General features: G+C 44.9%; 2 protein-coding genes across 6 annotated transcripts in view; one reads left to right on the forward strand and one right to left on the reverse strand.

Moving 5' to 3' along the window:
* The window catches only part of LOC120824582 (sodium/calcium exchanger 1), a 15,808-nt gene extending 12,034 nt beyond the window's left edge, over positions 1-3,774 (forward strand). Inside the window, exons 7-11 of the mRNA XM_078079965.1 lie at positions 315-383; positions 521-648; positions 789-888; positions 1,067-1,339; positions 1,970-3,774. Coding sequence (XP_077936091.1) covers positions 315-383; positions 521-648; positions 789-888; positions 1,067-1,339; positions 1,970-2,346 — 947 coding nt within the window. The 3' untranslated portion in view covers positions 2,347-3,774. The remainder of the gene's footprint in view (positions 1-314; positions 384-520; positions 649-788; positions 889-1,066; positions 1,340-1,969) is intronic.
* Positions 3,765-18,981, reverse strand: LOC120824586 (phosphofurin acidic cluster sorting protein 1). 5 transcript variants are annotated; one of them, XM_040185471.2, is made up of 24 exons: positions 18,787-18,981; positions 16,855-16,942; positions 16,166-16,255; positions 15,611-15,736; positions 14,805-14,967; positions 14,108-14,175; positions 13,538-13,621; positions 13,398-13,457; positions 13,147-13,286; positions 12,998-13,082; positions 12,777-12,863; positions 12,576-12,664; positions 11,767-11,863; positions 11,507-11,611; positions 11,301-11,401; positions 10,741-10,895; positions 10,538-10,648; positions 7,213-7,315; positions 6,629-6,671; positions 5,404-5,449; positions 5,036-5,129; positions 4,762-4,958; positions 4,562-4,672; positions 3,765-4,489 (listed from the first exon to the last, which is right to left on the reverse strand). In XM_040185471.2, the coding sequence occupies exons 1-24, from the start codon at positions 18,912-18,914 to the stop codon at positions 4,377-4,379; spliced, it is 2,484 nt and encodes an 827-aa protein (XP_040041405.2). In that variant the 5' UTR covers positions 18,915-18,981; the 3' UTR covers positions 3,765-4,376. The 5 variants fall into 5 exon arrangements, 4 of the variants coding, with proteins under 4 accessions (XP_040041405.2, XP_040041407.2, XP_077936092.1 ...); XM_040185473.2 differs by having other exon boundaries at positions 18,666-18,906; XM_078079966.1 differs by lacking the exon at positions 18,787-18,981 and adding an exon at positions 17,218-17,332.
* Positions 18,982-19,026: the final 45 nt, after the last annotated feature.

Below are 19,026 nucleotides of genomic sequence, written 5' to 3' on the forward strand. Positions count from 1 at the left end.
GTTACTTGACCTTCTGCCTTTTCCATTGAGGTCAAGGAGAAGGAATAAGGAAAATACTTTAGGATGAGTAACTCAACCTCTGACCTCTGAAGGGAAATAATGGCTTTCAACCTGACATTTATTATGTCAGGTTTGTTGTATGTATCTTCAGACAAAACCCCCGTTGGTGATGCCGACATTGTTCTTTGGTTCATGCAAAGACAGGAAGACAACTCCCATGAACATGGTCTCGGGTCTGGTTCTTGTTGAGGTTTAGTTATCTAGATCTTCTTTGGTCTGTTGTTGACATCAGTTTCTTCTGGTTCCCTGTTCAGGCAGAGACGTCTACAGGAAAGTCCAAGGACGAGACCACCCGGCCCCCTCAGCCGTCATCAGCATCACAGGTACGTCTGTCTAAAGGTCCACTGCCATCTTATTCCTTCACCTCCTCCACATCATCCGCCCTACTATCAGTCTGCCAGTTACACGATACTCTCACTATCTCATGACATTAATGGCATCCTCTTTCTCTCTCACACAGATGAGGGGGGTGAGGAGGTTTTGACCAAGAAGGAGAAGGAGGAGAGGAGAATTGCAGAGATGGGTCGACCGATGCTGGGCGAGCACATCAAACTGGAGGTCATCATTGAGGAGTCGTACGAGTTCAAGGTTGGTTCAGTTTCTGCTCATCCCATTTCATAATTAGAAACAAATTAGGTTTAATTAATGTGAAGAACACAATGCGACTTGTTGCCAGGCCTCTCTAACCTGTCCTTCTTGGACCTTGGTGATTCACTGTGGTCTTTCAGAGCACCGTGGATAAACTCCTGAAGAAGACCAACCTGGCCCTGGTGATCGGGACCAACAGCTGGAGAGAGCAGTTTGTGGAGGCCATCACAGTGAGCTCTGGTAAGAACTTCCCCTGAGCCAATCGAATACATGCTTTAAACGTGAATCAGTGTCGACTCCTGGATCTCTGCCTTCCTCTCTTGCCTCCTGGATCTGGATCTCTGCCTTCCTCTCTTGCCTCCTGGATCTCTGCCTTCCTCTCTTGCCTCCTGGATCTCTGCCTTCCTCTCTTGCCCAGGTGGTGATGACGATGATGAATGTAGCGAGGAGAAGCTGCCCTCTTGTTTTGACTACGTCATGCACTTCCTCACCGTCTTCTGGAAGCTCCTGTTTGCCTTAGTTCCTCCGACGGACTACTTCAATGGCTGGGCCTGCTTCGTCGTCTCCATCTCCGTCATCGGCCTTCTGACGGCGTTCATCGGTGACCTGGCGTCGCATTTCGGCTGCACCGTCGGCCTCAAAGACTCCGTCACGGCTGTGGTGTTTGTGGCATTGGGCACATCTGTACCAGGTCTGACTCAATTACATACAATTCTTTACATTTGGCAGATGCGGTTGTCCAAAGCGACTTCACACAATTGGTAACAAATGCTACAGATTTAGAGTCTGCATTGCTTTAATCCGGAGTAAGACCCAACTTCCAGGTTAACACCAGTTATGAACCAAAATTCAACAGAAATTCTTTGAGCACACCCAATATTACAGGTGTGTTAAAGCATTATCAATAAACTGAAAAAAAGGTTTACTCTCTACAGGGGAACTCAACTGGTTTAACTTTCCTTCCATAATTGTGAGACAGATTCATCAAAAGGAGAAATGGTTTTGACATCATGTCGTTTAGTCCCATCTAACATAAAAAAAAGCAAAGCTAACATTGCCAATAATGCCAAGATGCTGTTTTGCTCAGTGTCTGGTAAACAAACCAGGCACTGAGGGGTCTTTTGAACCACACACCTAACACAGAGCTTCTTTTAGAAACCTCCAAGCCAAAGCTGAAGTATTACATCCTCCTCCTGAACAGGCCGAGGAGGACTAACCAGGACTTGTGAACCTTTGTCAGACACCAATCTGTACAGCAGTTGAATCCACTTCAAATCCATCTCAAACAAAGACAACCGTCTCCCCTTTCTCTCCCCCTCAGACACCTTTGCCAGTAAGGTGGCAGCCATCCAGGACCAGTATGCCGACGCCTCAATCGGCAACGTTACAGGTAGTAACGCTGTCAACGTCTTCCTGGGTATTGGCGTGGCCTGGTCCATCGCTGCCGTCTACCACTACTCCAAGGGCCAGCAGTTTAAGGTTGACCCGGGCACGCTCGCCTTCTCCGTCACGCTCTTCACCATCTTTGCATTCATCTGCATTGCTGTGCTCCTCTACCGCCGGCGGCCCGAAATCGGCGGGGAGCTCGGTGGACCCAGAGTCCCCAAGATTCTCACCACCTGTCTGTTCTTCAGCCTGTGGTTGATGTACATTGTCTTCTCCTCGTTGGAGGCCTACTGCCACGTAAAAGGCTTCTGAAAGTTCTGCTTTCTGTCGGGTCACCGAAGGTTCTGTGGTGAAAACTTTTCAGGGCCTTCTAAGGGTTCCAGTAGGTTCCTGCATATTCTGATGGGTTCCTTTGATTTGTGTTATTGGTCTCAAAAGGTTGAAGATATCCAAAGGTTGTAACAGCTTTGTGAGAGTTGATGCATACCTCAAGCTTCTGAAGTAAATCTTCTGACAGCTCTCCTGGATGAACTCTGAACCGGGTTTGAGGTTCCTGAATCCTAAAAATATAATATTCTACTGGATCATATTCTCTAAATGTCTAACAAATTCAAAACAACTTTTATGGCTTATACATTACTTAAAGTTCCTATGTGTTCCTGCATAATGTGACAGGTTCATTTTCCTGACGGTTTGGATGCACTTTAAAGTGTTCTGCCAGGTTGTGTCCACTTTCTATAGATTGTGTTGTTTGTCTCAGGATTTAAAAGGTCAGTTGATGACAGTTGATGGATATCATGTTCCAGTAGGTTCCTGCAGATTGTGAAGAGCTCCAGGTATTTGTTCAAAGTGTCTCAATAAACATCCGGATCCTGTTTTGGTTCCAAAATGTTATTATTTCCTATTATTTCTATTATTTGTCAAAAGGAAAGTTATATAATTATAATGCTTATAACGGGTCCCTGACCATAGATGTATATCTGAAAGCGCTGGTGGATATTTAGCATAATTAGCAGCCAAAGCTTTCGACTTCTTACTAGAACCCGAGAGGCTTTTCGAGGCGACAGCGTTGCACCTCAACGAATATCTGCACGAGTTTGAAATGTAGTTCTTCTAAAAGTGAAAATCAAACAGATCCAGGTCAAGGAATTTTGTGTGTTTGTGTGCATTCGTAACCGAGTAGAGGAAACGGCCTGAATGATGTTCTTTCATGTGATTGGCTGTCTGGAAACAGCAGCTGCCCATTGGATGATGGACATGAGAGCTGATGAGACAGAGAACTGTGTCCTTTCTTCAGATGTTAAAGTCCAGCGTTGTCTTTAGGTTTGTGGATATTTAGCCTCTGATTGGTCTACAAAGATATTTGAGTGAGTCTTAATGACACATTTTAATATGATTATGTTTAGCAAGATACTTGATATGTCGAAGCATAATACATCATTTTTCAACATACTATACTAAAATGTTTTATGGTATTATTGACATATTCGACTATGTTTGTTTTTCATATTATTCCACTAAAATACAAAAATGATTCACGACGGTCTCTGAAACACTATGCGGGTAATATTACACCCATGAAATAGTTACTTTGTAACATAACGTAATAGTGACTCTTGTAAGGGGTATACAGGTATATATAGTACACTCTAAATGTCTTTCCCGGTGTGGCTGGTTTGTGGCGTGAAATTGAGATGTTGTGGAAATGATACTTTAAGACCATAAAAAGATGCCATACAACGGTTGTGTTTATTGTTTCAATCATACAACAAGTCCCTCACGTGTTGCAGAAAGCTGCAGCTCATCAACCTCCACCACAGCCGCAGCCGCTGAGCATCATGGGAACATGTTAGAAAACAATTCTACTCCAACAGGAAGTGTGTGTGTGTGTGTGTGTGTGTGTGTGTGTGTGTGTTTGTGTGAATGTGAATGTGTGTGTGTGTGTGTGTGTACGTGAATATGAATGTGAATGTGTGTGTGTGTGTACGTGAATGTGTGTGTGTGTGTACGTGAATGTGAATGTGTGTGTGTGTGTACGTGAATGTGAATGTGAATGTGTGTGTGTGTGTGTGTGTACGTGAATGTGAATGTGTGTGTGTGTGTGAATGTGTGTGTGTGTGTGTGTGTGTGTGTGTGTGTGTGAATGTGAATGTGTGTGTGTGTGTGTGTGTGTGTGTGTACGTGAATGTGAATGTGTGTGTGTGTGTGAATGTGTGTGTGTGTGTGTGTGTGTGTGTGTGTGTGAATGTGAATGTGTGTGTGTGTGTGTGTGTGTGTGTGTGTGTACGTGAATGTGAATGTGTGTGTGTGTGTGTGTGTGTGTGTGTGTGTGGGGGGGGGGGTCAGGGCTTGCTGTAGCTAAAGATCCCAACAGGAAAGTGCTTGACGTGAGTCGGCCATTGAGCAGCGAGCTGGAAGAACTTGACATCGTTCCACTCGACTCCGTCTATAGAGACTGAGACACACAATGTACACAATGTACACACCGGATACACACTAACACCTGTGTGTGTGTGTGTGTGTGTACCTCTCAGTGTGTGTTGGTGTTTGGAGGTACAGATCAGTCTGCTGATTCCTTCGATCTGCTGACTCCTTGACTCCGCCTCCTTCTCCTTCATCTTCTTACTAAGGAACATGACTGAGAGGGGCCCATAACCCTCATCATCATCATCATCACCATCATCATCACCATCATCATCATCATCATCCTCATCTGTTCTTCCTCACCTTTCTTGTTCTTCTCTTTGGTCACCACCGTCATGCTCATCAGCTCTCCTCCGCTGATCCTTGATACCTGCAGACAGCGGAAGTTGCTCTTCAGAGTGTTCTTCACCCCCCCCTCCCTCCTTCGCTCCCCTCCCAACCCTCCCCCCCCCGGACTGCTCCAGTAGTCCACCTGCAGCCCCATCACCTCCACCGGACAGCTGCACGGAGGAGAAGCAGGTTACGGTTCTCACCAGAGGATGAAGATAGCCTTCACTTCAAAAGGAACAGGAAGTACCTGGTGGGGGGCGGAGAGGGGGGCGTGGACGTGATGCTGATCAGTGCTCCTGATTGTGAGGGAGGAGATCCCAGCGTGATGTCATCAGAGTCAACTGAGGAGGAAGAGGCTTGTCAGGATCAAACTAAGGTCTTAACTACTCATTATTTGAGTAAAGACAGAAATCAAATAGAAGCTGGTGTGAAGAACCACAGGATTGTCTCCTCAAATCAAAGGTTTGTGTTTTCTGTGTTTGTTTTATTCGTCCCCACCAGGATTTAGTGGAGAAATGATTTTAAAAGGAATGAATGAAAAACTGTCAATTTAATGAATACATTGAAGATGAAGGTAAATAATGAGAAACTAAAGGTCAGGTGAGACTGGTCTACCTGAGATGGACCTCAAGTTCTGCTGTGCAATCCCGACCTTCACAAGCTGAGAACACACACAGAACATGTGACAGGACATCTCCATGGCAACAAGACGCGACCATTACAGAGAGCCAGAAGGACAATTTATAGCAATAATAATAGTTACATCACATCACATGTCATTAAGCTGACGCTTTTATCCAAAGCGACTTACAATAAGAACATTTCAACAACCATAAGACATAAGAACATCAACCATAAGGACACAAACTCAGAAGAACAAGAAACAAGAAAGTGCAATTTCATCAAATAAGTTGATGTACAACTCGCTGTAGATAAGAACCATCATAAGTCCAATGTAAGTGCTCCAGTTAGTTAGTGTGTTAGTGGAGGTAGAGTCTGAAGAGGTGTGTCTTTAGTCTGAAGATGTGAAGGCTCTCCGTGGTCCTGATGTCTTCAGAGACCTCCTTCCACCATTTAGGAGCAGGACAGCAGAGATCTAGTCGAGTGTTTTGCTCTCAGTGAGGAGGAACAAGCAGGTTATCACATGCAGAGCGGAGAGGTCAGAGGTCGGATATTCCAGTCTGACTTGGTAACAATAAAAAAGCTGGATTGGAACAGTCCCTTCTTCTTAGAAAGGTTCCTCACTGAGATGAAGTGTAGTGAAGTAGTGTAAGTGGCACAATTCTCTAATGCTAAGGAAAGAAGATCAATGCTTCCTTACTTAGCTCCTTTAAAATAGGAACCACCGAACCTTCCTTACCAAAGGAAAGGAGATAATTCCGTCCCACAATTCTTTATATTTAACTAGTGACGCGTCATTGGTCCGTTCACTGAGAATACCGATGACGTACAAACGCAGATCATGTGACTAACTGGTTTGCGTTAATAACGTTTTCCTTTGAACCTGGTTGTTTGTGTGTCTGCACGACTCACACCAACAACACATCAAGCATCGGAGACGCTTCTTTGTAGCCGCTGCAGACGGACGTCCCCAACAAGCGTCTCCGTCCATCACAACTAGCAGCTCAGTGGAAGAGGAGTCCATTCACTAAACACCGCCTTGTCCTTTCCTAACTCCTCATCAACTCTCCTAACCACCTTTCCTTGAGCCACGTGACGTTTTCCACACAGGTGAAGAAATAGATGTTCTCTTTTTTGAGAATTCTTTACTTCTTTTACTTTATAAAAGGGACCAGACAACCTCCTTTTGCCCCACCAGTAAAACAACCGTTTTTCTTACCCCAATAAAAGGAACAAACTTCTGATAGGATTCTTCTTGAAGGCTGTGGAAGAACCAGAATCAAACGTCAACATATTGAATTTAGATTACAACATTTTCTAGAAAAGACTGAAATCACTTTCTGTTGTGAGATTAGTGTGATTATTTGTGTGTCTCAGTTTTGCCAGGTTGTTATGCTACATTAACATCAAAGAGTTTCTATAATAAGTGGACGTTGTCTTGGTGACGTCTCTCGATGATTTCCGGGAGTTTTGATTCCCTGACTTTTGCCTTTCGGCCGTCACCGTCTTGATTTTGTGGAACCAGTGAACAGGATGTGACCATACATGGACTGAGGAGGAGTTTAAAAAGAAATACATTGTTATATATATATATAGAAGTAGAATGCGAAAAGATAAATGACGGCAATCTACATATATATATATATATGTAGATTGCCGGCATTCTACATCCTGTTTCTGTTTTGGAGTTTTTCTCTGTGTTGGCACGTTTTTTTTAGACGAGTGGTAGAGAGTGGCCGTCACACAGAGGTCCCTGAACACAACGCAACACTCAGCTATGATGCTGAGGGGGCCGGAAGGTACCTCTTGTGTTTGCAGGTGAGCATTGCTTCGGAGATGGGACACAGGTGAGAAACAGCAGCTCCGCTCAGGTACTGAGACACTCGAGCTGCCACTCCCAAGGGATCTGACAGAGGATTGGAGAGGGAAGGTCTTCACACGGGACACGAGACACAAGACAATACACTTCAATTTCAATTCATTTCATTTTGTATAGCCCTAAATCCCAAATCCCAAATTTGCCTCAGAGGGCTTTACAGTCTGTACACATACGACATCCTCTGTCCCGAACCCTCACGTCGGCACAGGAAAAACTCCCCAACAAATGAAAACTCTTCATGGGGAGAAAAGGGAAGAAACCTCAGTGAGAACGTCAGAGGAGGATCCGTCTCCTGATGGACAGACTACGATGATGTCATGAGGACAGAATGAACAATGTAAAAGATGTACAATACATTCAGGAGGGTCCAGATAGAACCATGATCCATGGAAACCTGTGAGCCGGGAAAGCACAAATACTCCAGGAAAGAAGCTGAATTAGTCATGTGCATTAATAAAACGTGGATTATTGTAGAAGGAGAGAGTAAGAGTGAGAGAGTGTGTCCTAAAAAGTCCCCCAGCAGTCTAAGCCTATAGCAGCTTTACTAAGGGCTGGTCCGGGCTAACCTGAGCCAGCCCTAACTATAGGCAGAATCAAAGAGGAAAGTGTTAAGTTTTACTTTAAAAGAGCTGACCGAATCTGCCCCCCGGACTGAAAGTGGAACCTGGTTCCACAAAAGAGGAGCTTGATAACTGAAGACTCTGCCCCCAGCCTACTTTTTAAAACCACAGGAACAACAAGTAACCAGCATCTATGGAGCGCAGTTGCCTTGTAGGGCAATAAGGTGTTACAAGCTGTTTAAGATACGACGGTGCCTCACCAGAAAGTGCCTTGTAGGTGAGGAGAAGTACCTTAAAATCTATTCTTGATTTAACAGGGAGCCAGTGCAGAGAAGTTAGTACAGGAGTGATATGATCCCTTTTCTTAGATCTTGTTAATACACGTGCTGCAGCATTCTGAATCAACTGGAGAGGCTTAAGAGATTTACAAGAGCAGCCCGATTACAAAGAATTACAGTAGTCCAGTCTGGAAGTGACAAACGCATAAACTTATTTTTCTACATCACTTTGAGACAGGAAGTTCTTCCATCCATCCATTGTCAAACCACTCATCCTGCATACAGGGTAGCGGGGGGGCTGGAGTCTATCCCAGCCAAATTCGGGCGAGAACAGGAAGTTCCTGGTTTTCAATTTATTACGTAGATGAAAAAAGGCAGTCCTTGAAGTGTTCTTTATATGAGAGATGAAGGACATATCACTATCAAGATAACTTTTTCTGAGTTTAGCATCAGGAAGGGAAGAAGATCAGGAAGTTGCAGGTCATCCAAGACATTCTTGAAGTCTAACTAGCTGGTCCGTCTCTTCTGGCTTGATCGACAGATACAGTTGAGTATCGTCTGCATAACAATGGAAGTTTATGCAGTGTTTCCTGATAAGATCGCCCAGAGGAAGCATATAGAGGGTAAATAAAATCGGTCCAAGTACAGAACCTTGTGGGACACCGTGACCAACATTGGTGGTCATCGAGGATTCACCGTTTACAAGCACAAACTGGGATCGGTCCGATAAGTAGGATTTAAACCAGCTGAGTGCAGTTTGATACCAATTAAATGTTCTAGTCTCTGCAACAGGATACAATGATCAATAGTATCAAATGCGGCACTGAGGTCCAGCAAGACAAGAAAAGAGATGAGTCCTTGGTCCGATGCAAGTAGAAGATCATTCGTAATTTCCCCCAGTGCTGTTTCTGTACTGTGATGCACTCGAAATCCTGACCGGAAATTCAGTCATTGCATTGTTTTGTAGGAGGTCACGTAATTGATTTGCAATGGATTTCTCAAGGATCTTAGAGAGGAAGGGAAGATTAGAGATAGGTCTGTAGGCCACGCGTAATTTAGATATGCTTCAGTTGGTCTCCCAGAATTATCCAATCAGCGGAGATTGGCTGCGCCCAGGTGTGTACGACCAATAGAGGCAGCGCTCTGGCTCTAAACCAATCATATAGTTGCTGTCAAACCTTTTAAGGGGTTCGCTCTGTGTTGCTGTCAGGTGTAATTTCAGTGCGAAACCAGATGCGACCCTCCTCCACCCCCAGGTACCTCCAGCAGCTATCAGGCATTCTTCACTCATTTTCATCAACTCCCTTCTTCACCACCACCAGCGCCTGTACTTTACAGGGGGATTTTGTCAAGCAGAACGTGGCATCACGGCCCCTTGATTATCCCGGTTTAGGCTGGAGTCCAATCGCCATAGACTATTTCAATATTATACATGTGTAATAAATGTTTGTCAATTCGGAGTGTGTCCTGATTGAATTACAGCTACCTTGAAGGACTTAAGAAAGATTCATAATATTCAGTAAAGACGTGCTAACTAAAGGAAAAACAAATCTAAGAGACAAGTAGAAGATTAGGCTCCAAATTGCAGAAGAAAGTTGATCAAGGTTGATGGAAGAGAAGCCATCCAAGCACGTATCGGGGCCCACTGCTGCATCGAAGATCGTTACTACTGACGTCCAAAGGACTGACAGAGCTGTGACTCTCTGTCAGTCTGGCTACAGTGCTGAAGAGAGACATTTCTCTATTAATGATGAGGAAACCTTGGCAGGAGGAGGAGATTCCGGTAGTAGAAATTCAAAGGTTATCAGACAATGGTCCGACAAGAGGGGGTTCAGCGGAAAAATTGTGGAATATTCAATCCCAATCCCATACGCAAGAACCAAGTGGAGGGTGTGGTTAAAACGGTGAATTGTTTTATTTACACTCTGACAGAAACCAATTGAATCCAACAATGAAAGAAATGAAGTACCAAGGCTGTTGTTATCAACATTCTTCAGGTTGGTTGCGAAAGACTAACACAGAACACGAGACACAAACACGAGAAACAAAACACAGGACACGAGATGCAGAACAATGTCTCAATCTGAAGGAGAGGCTGCTGTCGGGTTGTTAGGTCAGAACCTTTGGTTTCATTCTGAGGTTAAGTTAATGTTATAAATCCATGAACCCATAAATCCAGAAACTCATTAACCAATGAACCAATGAATCCATTAACCAATGAATCCATTAACCAATCTACTGGGGACAACAAGAGCCACCGTAGACTTCACGAGAATCTGCTACCAAAGATAATCTTGTTTCTTTAAGTGTATTTGTTGCATAAGTTTGACATCTTGTCCTGATGAGGAAACAGGAACCACCAAATGTCAATGTGTCTGATGGAGACCCTAAAGGTCAGAGGTCAGCCGTACCAAGAGAAGGAGACTCCACGCGTCCGAACAGCTCCCTCCAGCCAGTGTCCATGAACAGGTCGTTGAATTTACTGTCCAGCGCAGCCAGGTACTTGGCCAGCGGGTGGGCTCCTGTTGGGCGATAGTAAAACGCAATGAGGCGTCCCGGGTTGTTGGGAGTGTGTGTGGGGGGGTGGGGTCCACGCATCAGAGGCCTTGCTCACCAACTGGGAGGACGAGGAAGCGGACGTAGCTCAGCCAATCGGGCGTCTTGCTAGCCAGCTGCTCCACAAAGCAGCAGAGGACAGTGCTTAGGTAGCTCTGGTCTCCGCCCACCGCCACCTTCAGGATGGGCGGAGTCTGGGAGTTACAGTTACAGCTGGGGGAAAGGACGTTGGATCACATGTCAATGCAAACACTCTGATAACCACACACAGGTTTTATTCGGAGAGATCCCACTGATTCAGAACCAGTGTGCATTTAGAGACATTACATTACGTAAAGACATCACATTGGTGATACAATCAGGTCTCGATCTGGCGACAACAGAACCAGCCGGATTGAGACCAAATCCCTAAAACCTCTGAGCATGAAGAGGAGGAAGCGCTTCCTGTCGCTGGTGGACAGGAACTACTTCCTGTCTCTGGTGGACAGGAACTACTTCCTGTTGTGTCAGAAAACCTCCATCTTCACGCAACAACACTGCTGTCACTGTTTCCATTGAACTCATCACAGACCTGTAGAATGTGAGACAAGCATTGTGCTAACGGTTAAAACATCTCACAATCTCTGGATGCGGCTGATGACGGCGCTGAAAGCGGCTTGAACGTCAGCGGATGAGACGGTGCAAACGATTGGCTGATCGAAGAGAAGCTCCGCCAGATACTGAAGACACACAGGAGACAAGCTCTGTTATCATACTGTACAGGGAGACGTTGAAAGAGACAGAGACCAGGAGGGACACGGGGAGGGAGACAGACAGAGGCAAACCTGTCCCTGCCAGTCTTTGGTATTGATCAGGATGATGGAATCAGGAATCTGGTCATCAGAGAACAGGATGTGGTTCAGCTGATCCAGAACCGATTTCCTGGCAACCTGTGTGGACACAAGAACACATGATCCAAGAACCACAACCTGGCTTGGATCCTGGACCCGGCTCTGGCGGTCAAACCAGTCCCAAACCTTTAAACAGCCCTTTGAAGAAGTGATCTGGTAAAAATATTACGATTATGTTCATCTGCCTGTCTCGCCTGTGTAGATGTCTCACTCTCCACGCTGCTACTTCTGCCTGTCAATCTTAAATTCTGTCTGTCCTTCATGGAGTCGGTCCAGGGATTTCCTCTCTCACTGCAAAAAAAGCAGAGAGACGGACAGATGATTGATATTACTTTCAGTCATTAACACCTGGATAAGTGAATCCAATGGTTCATGTCTCTAAGCTGTAGTGACCAGCAGGGGGCGACTCCTCTGCTCCCATAGACGTCTGTGAGGAAATGACTCTACTTCTCTGTAGTGACCAGCAGGGGGCGACTCCTCTGCCCCCATAGACGTCTATGAGGAAATGACTCTACTTCTCTGTAGTGACCAGCAGGGGGCGACTCCTCTGCTCCCATAGACGTCTATGAGGAAATGACTCTACTTCTCTGTAGTGACCAGCAGGGGGCGACTCCTCTGCTCCCATAGACGTCTATGAGGAAATGACTCTACTTCTCTGTAGTGACCAGCAGGGGGCGACTCCTCTGCTCCCATAGACGTCTATGAGGAAATGACTCTACTTCTCTGTAGTGACCAGCAGGGGGCGACTCCTCTGCTCCCATAGACGTCTATGAGGAAATGACTCTACTTCTCTCTTGATTTATTCCCTCAGTAAACATTGTAAACATGAGTTTATGTCTCAGTCTCTAGTGTAAAGTCTTCTTCAATACAGCATGATGTTCATTTAGTAGATGATGGTCCATTTAGAGTCAAACAGACCATAAAGCAGGGGACGCTTTAGGGCGGGACTACACGTTGATTGACAGGTCATTAATAGACTATAAAGCAGGGTGTGTGTACGTACCTCAGTGACAAGTGTGTTTGTGACTCAGTTTTACAGAGTTGGGCGGCAGGACCTGCATCTGTTCCTGTGGCAACATCATCTTCAACTTCCTATCGAGGGAAAAAGAAGCGTGTGATCTTTAAAATGCTACATAGTGAGGACTGAAACAACAGGGGGGCGATGCTCTCTTTACTAGTGTGTGTGTGTCCTGAGGAAAGTCACCTTGGCAACGGCCTCCTCTCCTTTAGACTCGTTGGGGAACTGGACACCCTGAGCTCCGAGGCACCCTGAAGACAGCAGATCTGTCCCCTGTTAATGATAACAGAGAGCAGTTACACACTCTGACAACAATAGACCACCAAAATGATAAAAAGCGGCTATGAAATAGATCACATAAAGTTCAACGCTCAATATATAATATAGTAGTATTGAGCTGAACTCACAGCTGCAGCGTGTTGGTCCTGTTGGCTCCTCTGACTCTCGATCTCAGTCTGAGAGGTTGAATGAGAAATCTCCTCAAAGAACGGCCTGTTGGTCATATAGGTATTTAGGTGTTATATATATATATATATATCGGAGGTGTGTGTCTGACCTGAGCTTGGGTTTGGGCGTGGTCTGGATGCTGTCGTTATCGTCCGGGCCGCTGTCACTCGGGTTGTAAACCTCCAGACTGTCATACAGGAGGTCCAGGTCCTCCTCGGCCTCCTGATTATGACCCAAGGGATCCAGGACCTGAAGAGGACAATATGAAGACAGCACATGGACGATGTTCAGAGAAACAACTTCAGCCTATAAAGGTGACGGAGACACAAGTCTTTTGAAGACGCAGTGTCGTCTACAAACCTCATCGGTGACTTTGAATCTTTTCAGCAGAGCCACAAACTTCTGTTTGAAGTTAGATTGCTGAACAAAGAAGAATAAAGGAGACACGGTTCAATCCCTTGTCTCAAGTTTGAGTTGTGAAAGGAGGAGTCGGTCCTCACCTGCCTCAGGGAACTTGTTTGTGTCATTTTCCTGCGAGACTCCTTGGTCTTTCGCTGGACATTGTCGTCATCATCATACATGTCCTGAGACGAAAAGCTTATGTTTGCTAGCTTAGCCACGGTAAACCACTCCAATAATGTTTTGCTAACATTTCTTTCTCATTAGGCCTAGCATTCGTGCTAACTTCCGCTATACATTAAAATGCTAATGTCTCATGACTAAGACAGACATGACATGCTAACTGCAAGGACAGATAAGAGCTGAGGCAAAATCTTAGCTCTGCTATGCTAATGCTAGCTTTAGGTTCAAATTACAGCCAATCAATGAAAGTCAATGATTCATCAATCGTTTTTTAGTCAATTGCCGTATTGATTAATGAGCGTAAAATACCTTTTTCTAGCATGTAGGTATGGAAATGAAAAAAAAATCATCTGCATTCCTTTCAGTTTCGTTATTGTGTTAAATGTTGACCCCCCCCTCTCATCCCCTCATTTTTTGGGCACTGTGAGACAGGTGTGTGTTGCCAGCAGGTAATCTGGGCTGTCAATCACCTGACGAGGATCACTTACTTCCTGTTCGGAGGAGAAGCTGTCGTCGTCGTCGTCCTCCCAGTAGTTTTCCATGTCAGGAGAGCAATCTGTCGCACAAACACGCAACTAAACACTCTATAACATATCTTTAGTCCACCACAATACTGCACTTTACTTTCATCAAGTGAAAACAATGAAAACGAGGGTTTAATTAAGACACAGGGACAACCTGTCAGTCAGCGTGTAGTCCCGGCCGAAATAATCCCCTTCTTTATGGTCTGTTTGACTATAAATGGACCATAAATTACTGAATGAACATCATGCTGTATTGAAGAAAACTTGAAACCATAGTGGGATTTAGACCAAAAACTATTTTTTACACTGTTTACTGAATGAAAAACTGAAGTGAGGAGTCCTTCTCTCATAGACTTCTATAGGACAGAGGAGTCGCCCCCTGGTGGTCACTAGAGAGAATGCAGCTTCAACACATGAAGCTTTGACTTCATTTGGCCGTGTGGGGAACTGATGGATCTCTGAAGCTTGTGTTTTTGCGTGTAAAGGCTTTCAGTATGTAAATAAAATGTTTAACAAATGGCTAGAACAATAGAATTGTACTGAAGTACAGAACTTGAGGGACTACACTTCACTTTGTTTGTACAATTATCACTTTGCCCCACCGAACAATACGGTAGAAATCAAATACTGGACTCCAGCTGCACGTCACCGCTCCCCTCACCCGAGGCCTTGAACCTGTTGCCGTGGAGACCCGTTGTGTCCTCCTGTTGGATGGGCTGGCTGCTGAGGGAGTGGACGCTCAGTTGTGCAGCGCACATCGAAACATCTGTTAGGTTGCTATGGAGACCAAGGATGTGGGCTCTGTCCGTCGGGCGCTGCATCACCTGGCACGAGACGCACACACAGGCAATGATGTCACCCACAGAAAACTAATGTATCTGTAATTATAATGGGAGGATAATTCATTTCCAAAGAATCTCACTCAGTCGGTATGCTACCATTTCTGTGAGGCACAGCGGTGCTTTGAGCTAAATGCTAAAATGCTCACAATGACGATGCTTACATGCGGATGTTCATCTTATTACTCATCATTAATAGAGACAAATAAAAACAACTCCAGGTTTCTCTTCAGCACTGTAGCCCGACTGACAGAGAGTCACAGGTATTCCTTTGGACCTCACTAGTAATGACTTCATGAACTTCTTCAATGATAAGATTCTGACTATCAAAGAGAACATTGATGGTCTCCTCCCTTTTTTGTGCTTTCTCCACTAGCAGGTCTCCGTAGATCGTAGTTCCTTCCTGACACCTGCTGCTGCCATCATCATCATCCTTATTATATTAGATATTAATCATATTACTATTCCTGTCATCATAAACATCATTTGTTGGGGAGTGTTTCCTGTGTTGATGTGACGGTTCGGGACAGAGGAGGTTGTATGTGTACAGCCTGTAAAGCCCTCTGAGGCAATACAAAGTCAAATGAATTGAGTAACAGTCGAGGTGTTTCAGTCCAGAACATCGTACCTCTGCCATGTCGATGACCCCTACTGCCAAGGTTTTGTAGCCCAAGATGGTTCGGTTCTTGTACCTCTTCCTCCTCTGCAGCATCACGTGCAGACGGTTCACGTCGTGCTTCAGGAAGTGAGGATACTGAAGGACGGAGGCGGAGCGGAAGAAAAGCAGACTGAAATCTGTAATCAGGCCAGTTGTCTGATACATAAAACCGGTCGGTGAACGTCCCTCAGTCTAAATGAGACTAAACGTCCTCACTAGAACACCAGTCCTCCTTCAGATATGTCAGCGCTGTAGAAGAAGACCTTTGAGAGGCCTTGATGCATGACTCTCCCACTACAAATGTGCTGTTATTGAATACACCAACCGTAGGAGTAAGACTCCTTCTTACAGACATCATCACAATGAATCTGTCAGATTATCTGGACGAACTAAACTTGTGATTGACACACAGATTATTTTCTGTATGATCCAGAATCAGAGGAAAGAATCTGACCGGCTGATCGTCTCCCTGCCGACTGAACTAAAGGAATGAGAGTGCGGTGGATGAATGATTAAATGTGTGACCTGCAGTGAGAAGCTGAGCTCCAGGTCTGTTTCCATCAGGCCGTCCAGAGGAAGAAGGTACTCGTTGGATCTCAAAGTCCTTTTGGAGCCCTGAGAGACAGACCAGCGGATCGTCATGGACGGCTATGAGGCTACAAACGGCTGATGGGTTTTCTCTCTGTGGGGGACGAGCATGCTGTAGGTTCCATCAGGCTTTGGGAGATATGACTTCTGACCAATGACGGCTGTTACAACGATTAATCCTCTATGTTCAAATCTCATCAGCTTTCTTCAGTAGAGAGTTGGAGTCCAATGAGAAGAAACGCTTCCTCTCTATTTGCATCCGTTCTAAGAGCCACTCGGCCACAGAGCTTCCAGCGGAAACGTCTTTAAGGAGTTTATTGTGTGAACAAAAGCACAACGGGAGAGAAGCTGGGAGTTTATCTGTCTACACCTGATCAGTGGCTCCTTGCTACTACTACCTCGGTGAGGTAATGATCAGATATCACTCACGGGACATTTCATAAACTCATAGGTCACATGAGAGAGACTTACAATGAGATCTAAAGAAAGATCAAACTCTTCAATGATCAGTAGCAGCAGAGAAAACGTGACTAAATAAGGCGAATAAGGTGCGACGCCAACAGATGGTTTAAAAGTAGAAGCAGATCCCGGAGGACAACCAGAGACACAAGACTTTGCGTCCTCACCTGGATCTTAACAGCGATGACGACGGAGCTCAGCTCTCCGTCCAGCTCCTTCGAAACCATCAGCCTCTTCAGAGTCAGACTGCACAACCTGGGGACAACACAGGGAGACGAACCTGAACCAACATCCCCAAACCCCAGACCTGGAGGACGTGAGGACGAGCTCTCTCTGATAGTCTGCTTTCACATTCAGCAAGACAACCGTGAGAAGAGAAGCACAAAGAGATCCAGATGGACCACTAAAGGAAATACCATCACAACGCGATGCAGAACCAAAACAAAGAACCCTTTGACCAGCAGATGCTGATCGAGCCCAAAGAAACAGATGCAAAATAAGGCCAAAGTGTGCGTCTGCGTCTCTGTTACTATGGGAGGAGGGGCTTTGTCCTTCGGTCATCTCAAGCCGGCTGGTGTTCCTACAGGAGAACCCGTCGGCCCTTTTCTTCAGTGGTAACGAGGTGGCGACTGAGCTCAGTGATCCTGCAGTGGAGATAATCTGGAAGAAGCGGACTGACGGACTTCAGCTCGGGTCAAACTCCAAGAAGTTGATAGAAATACACAAAGGTACCATGAGGGGAAATCAGAGGAGTGATTAATAACTGTGTTTAAATGTTTCCTTCATTCGGTTCAGATGGAGAGAAGAAGTGGCCCTGAAATGGATCCATGAGGAACACCAACATGTAGACCTGCATCTGCTCCTCGGGCAGGAAAAATCCTGATCTACGCCATGAGGAGCAACAGGTCAGCGTAGTCCACTCGGCTGCTTAAGAGGATTATCGGCTGCTAATCCGTCTGGAAGCAAACAGGTGGAAAGATCAGGGACAACTGGATCTCTCTCTGGATTTAGCTTCTTGTGACGGACATAATTCATTTGTTCTTGTCGATAATTTAGCTCCGACTTTTCACAGTTAAGTGTTTAAAGAGCTTCTTCAATTTTTGCAGCTAAAATATTTAGTTTGATTTTGTGACATTTAGAGTCGTTCTGCACAAGTAGATTCATTTTGAATTAGTTCATAACTGCAACCAGACTGTCAACAGAACATACTGAACAAACGAGAAGGTTAGAAGGTCCCCAAAGTGAAAAATACCACGAGTTAAAAATGAATACACACAGTTAATATTTGTTTCAAACAGAGGGAATTAGAGTGGAGTTACAGAACGAAGTCGCCTCACGTTTCAACATATATATATAAATATATATATATATATATATATATATATATACATATATATATAAATATATATATATATATATATATATATATATATATTTATATATATATATTTATATATATATTTATATATATATATATATATATTTATATATATATGCAGAAATATATATATATATATATATATATATATATATATATATTTATATATATATGCAGAAATCTTAATTAACACAAATACACAAATATTGACTATTTGTAATGTATTTTTAATCTTTTTTTCTGGCCACGCCCCATTGCCCTCTACGACCAGCAACAACTTCATTAAAAATATCCAGAAAGTTTGTTTGTCTAAATTGACCGTGATTCATATATTTGTGCGGGGAGCTTCTCCTTGGGTGACCCTTGACCCTGACTGCACTGACCTTTGTGCACCTGCCTGTCACTGAAGCATCCAAACTGACCTGAGACAGAGATGATCAGCATCGAGCTTCTATTCCCTCCAGAACAACACTCAAGCAAAGTTTGGTAATAACAGTAATCAAAACAATAGTAGAAATATTTATTATATTTAGTTGAAAAAAATAATACGGAAAATTTGGTGTATTTATAAAAATAATAAAAATAACCATAATAAAATACCTGGATGATTATAGTCCCGATATTAATCATAACAATACTGTAGGACTTTAAATGTCCTCTCGCGGAGCTCCACGCGCAGCGGGCAGCGCCGTCCTCTCCGGCCGGACACCCCTCCTCTCACCTGGGGACGCAGCTCGCGGAGCACCGCTCCATCTCACAGGTAGCGAACAGGTTCATCGGCACCGGCCCGCGGCCGTCTGGCTCCGGGGGCGCACCGCCGCCTCGGGCCGCTCCTCCGTCCGCCGCCATCGCCGCAGGTCGACGTCACTCCGGTCCGGGGGGGGGGGGGGGGGTGTAACACAGCTACTGGATCACCAACTGCAAACACACCAATTACGCGTCCTTAAAGGTCCACCAACAC

The sequence above is a fragment of the Gasterosteus aculeatus genome, chromosome 9 (assembly GCF_964276395.1).
Source record: "Gasterosteus aculeatus chromosome 9, fGasAcu3.hap1.1, whole genome shotgun sequence".
In the NCBI taxonomy this organism is placed as follows: Eukaryota; Metazoa; Chordata; class Actinopteri; order Perciformes; family Gasterosteidae; genus Gasterosteus; species Gasterosteus aculeatus.

Coding starts and splice junctions, on each gene's coding strand:
- LOC120824586 (XM_040185471.2), bottom strand. CDS start 18,914: ATGGCGGCGGACGGAGGAGCGGCCCGAGGCGGCGGTGCGCCCCCGGAG. Junction 16,256..16,854: donor TCATCGCTGTTAAGATCCAG/GTGAGGACGCAA, acceptor TCTGTCTCTCAG/GGCTCCAAAAGGACTTTGAG. Junction 13,458..13,537: donor AAACAAGTTCCCTGAGGCAG/GTGAGGACCGAC, acceptor TTCTTTGTTCAG/CAATCTAACTTCAAACAGAA.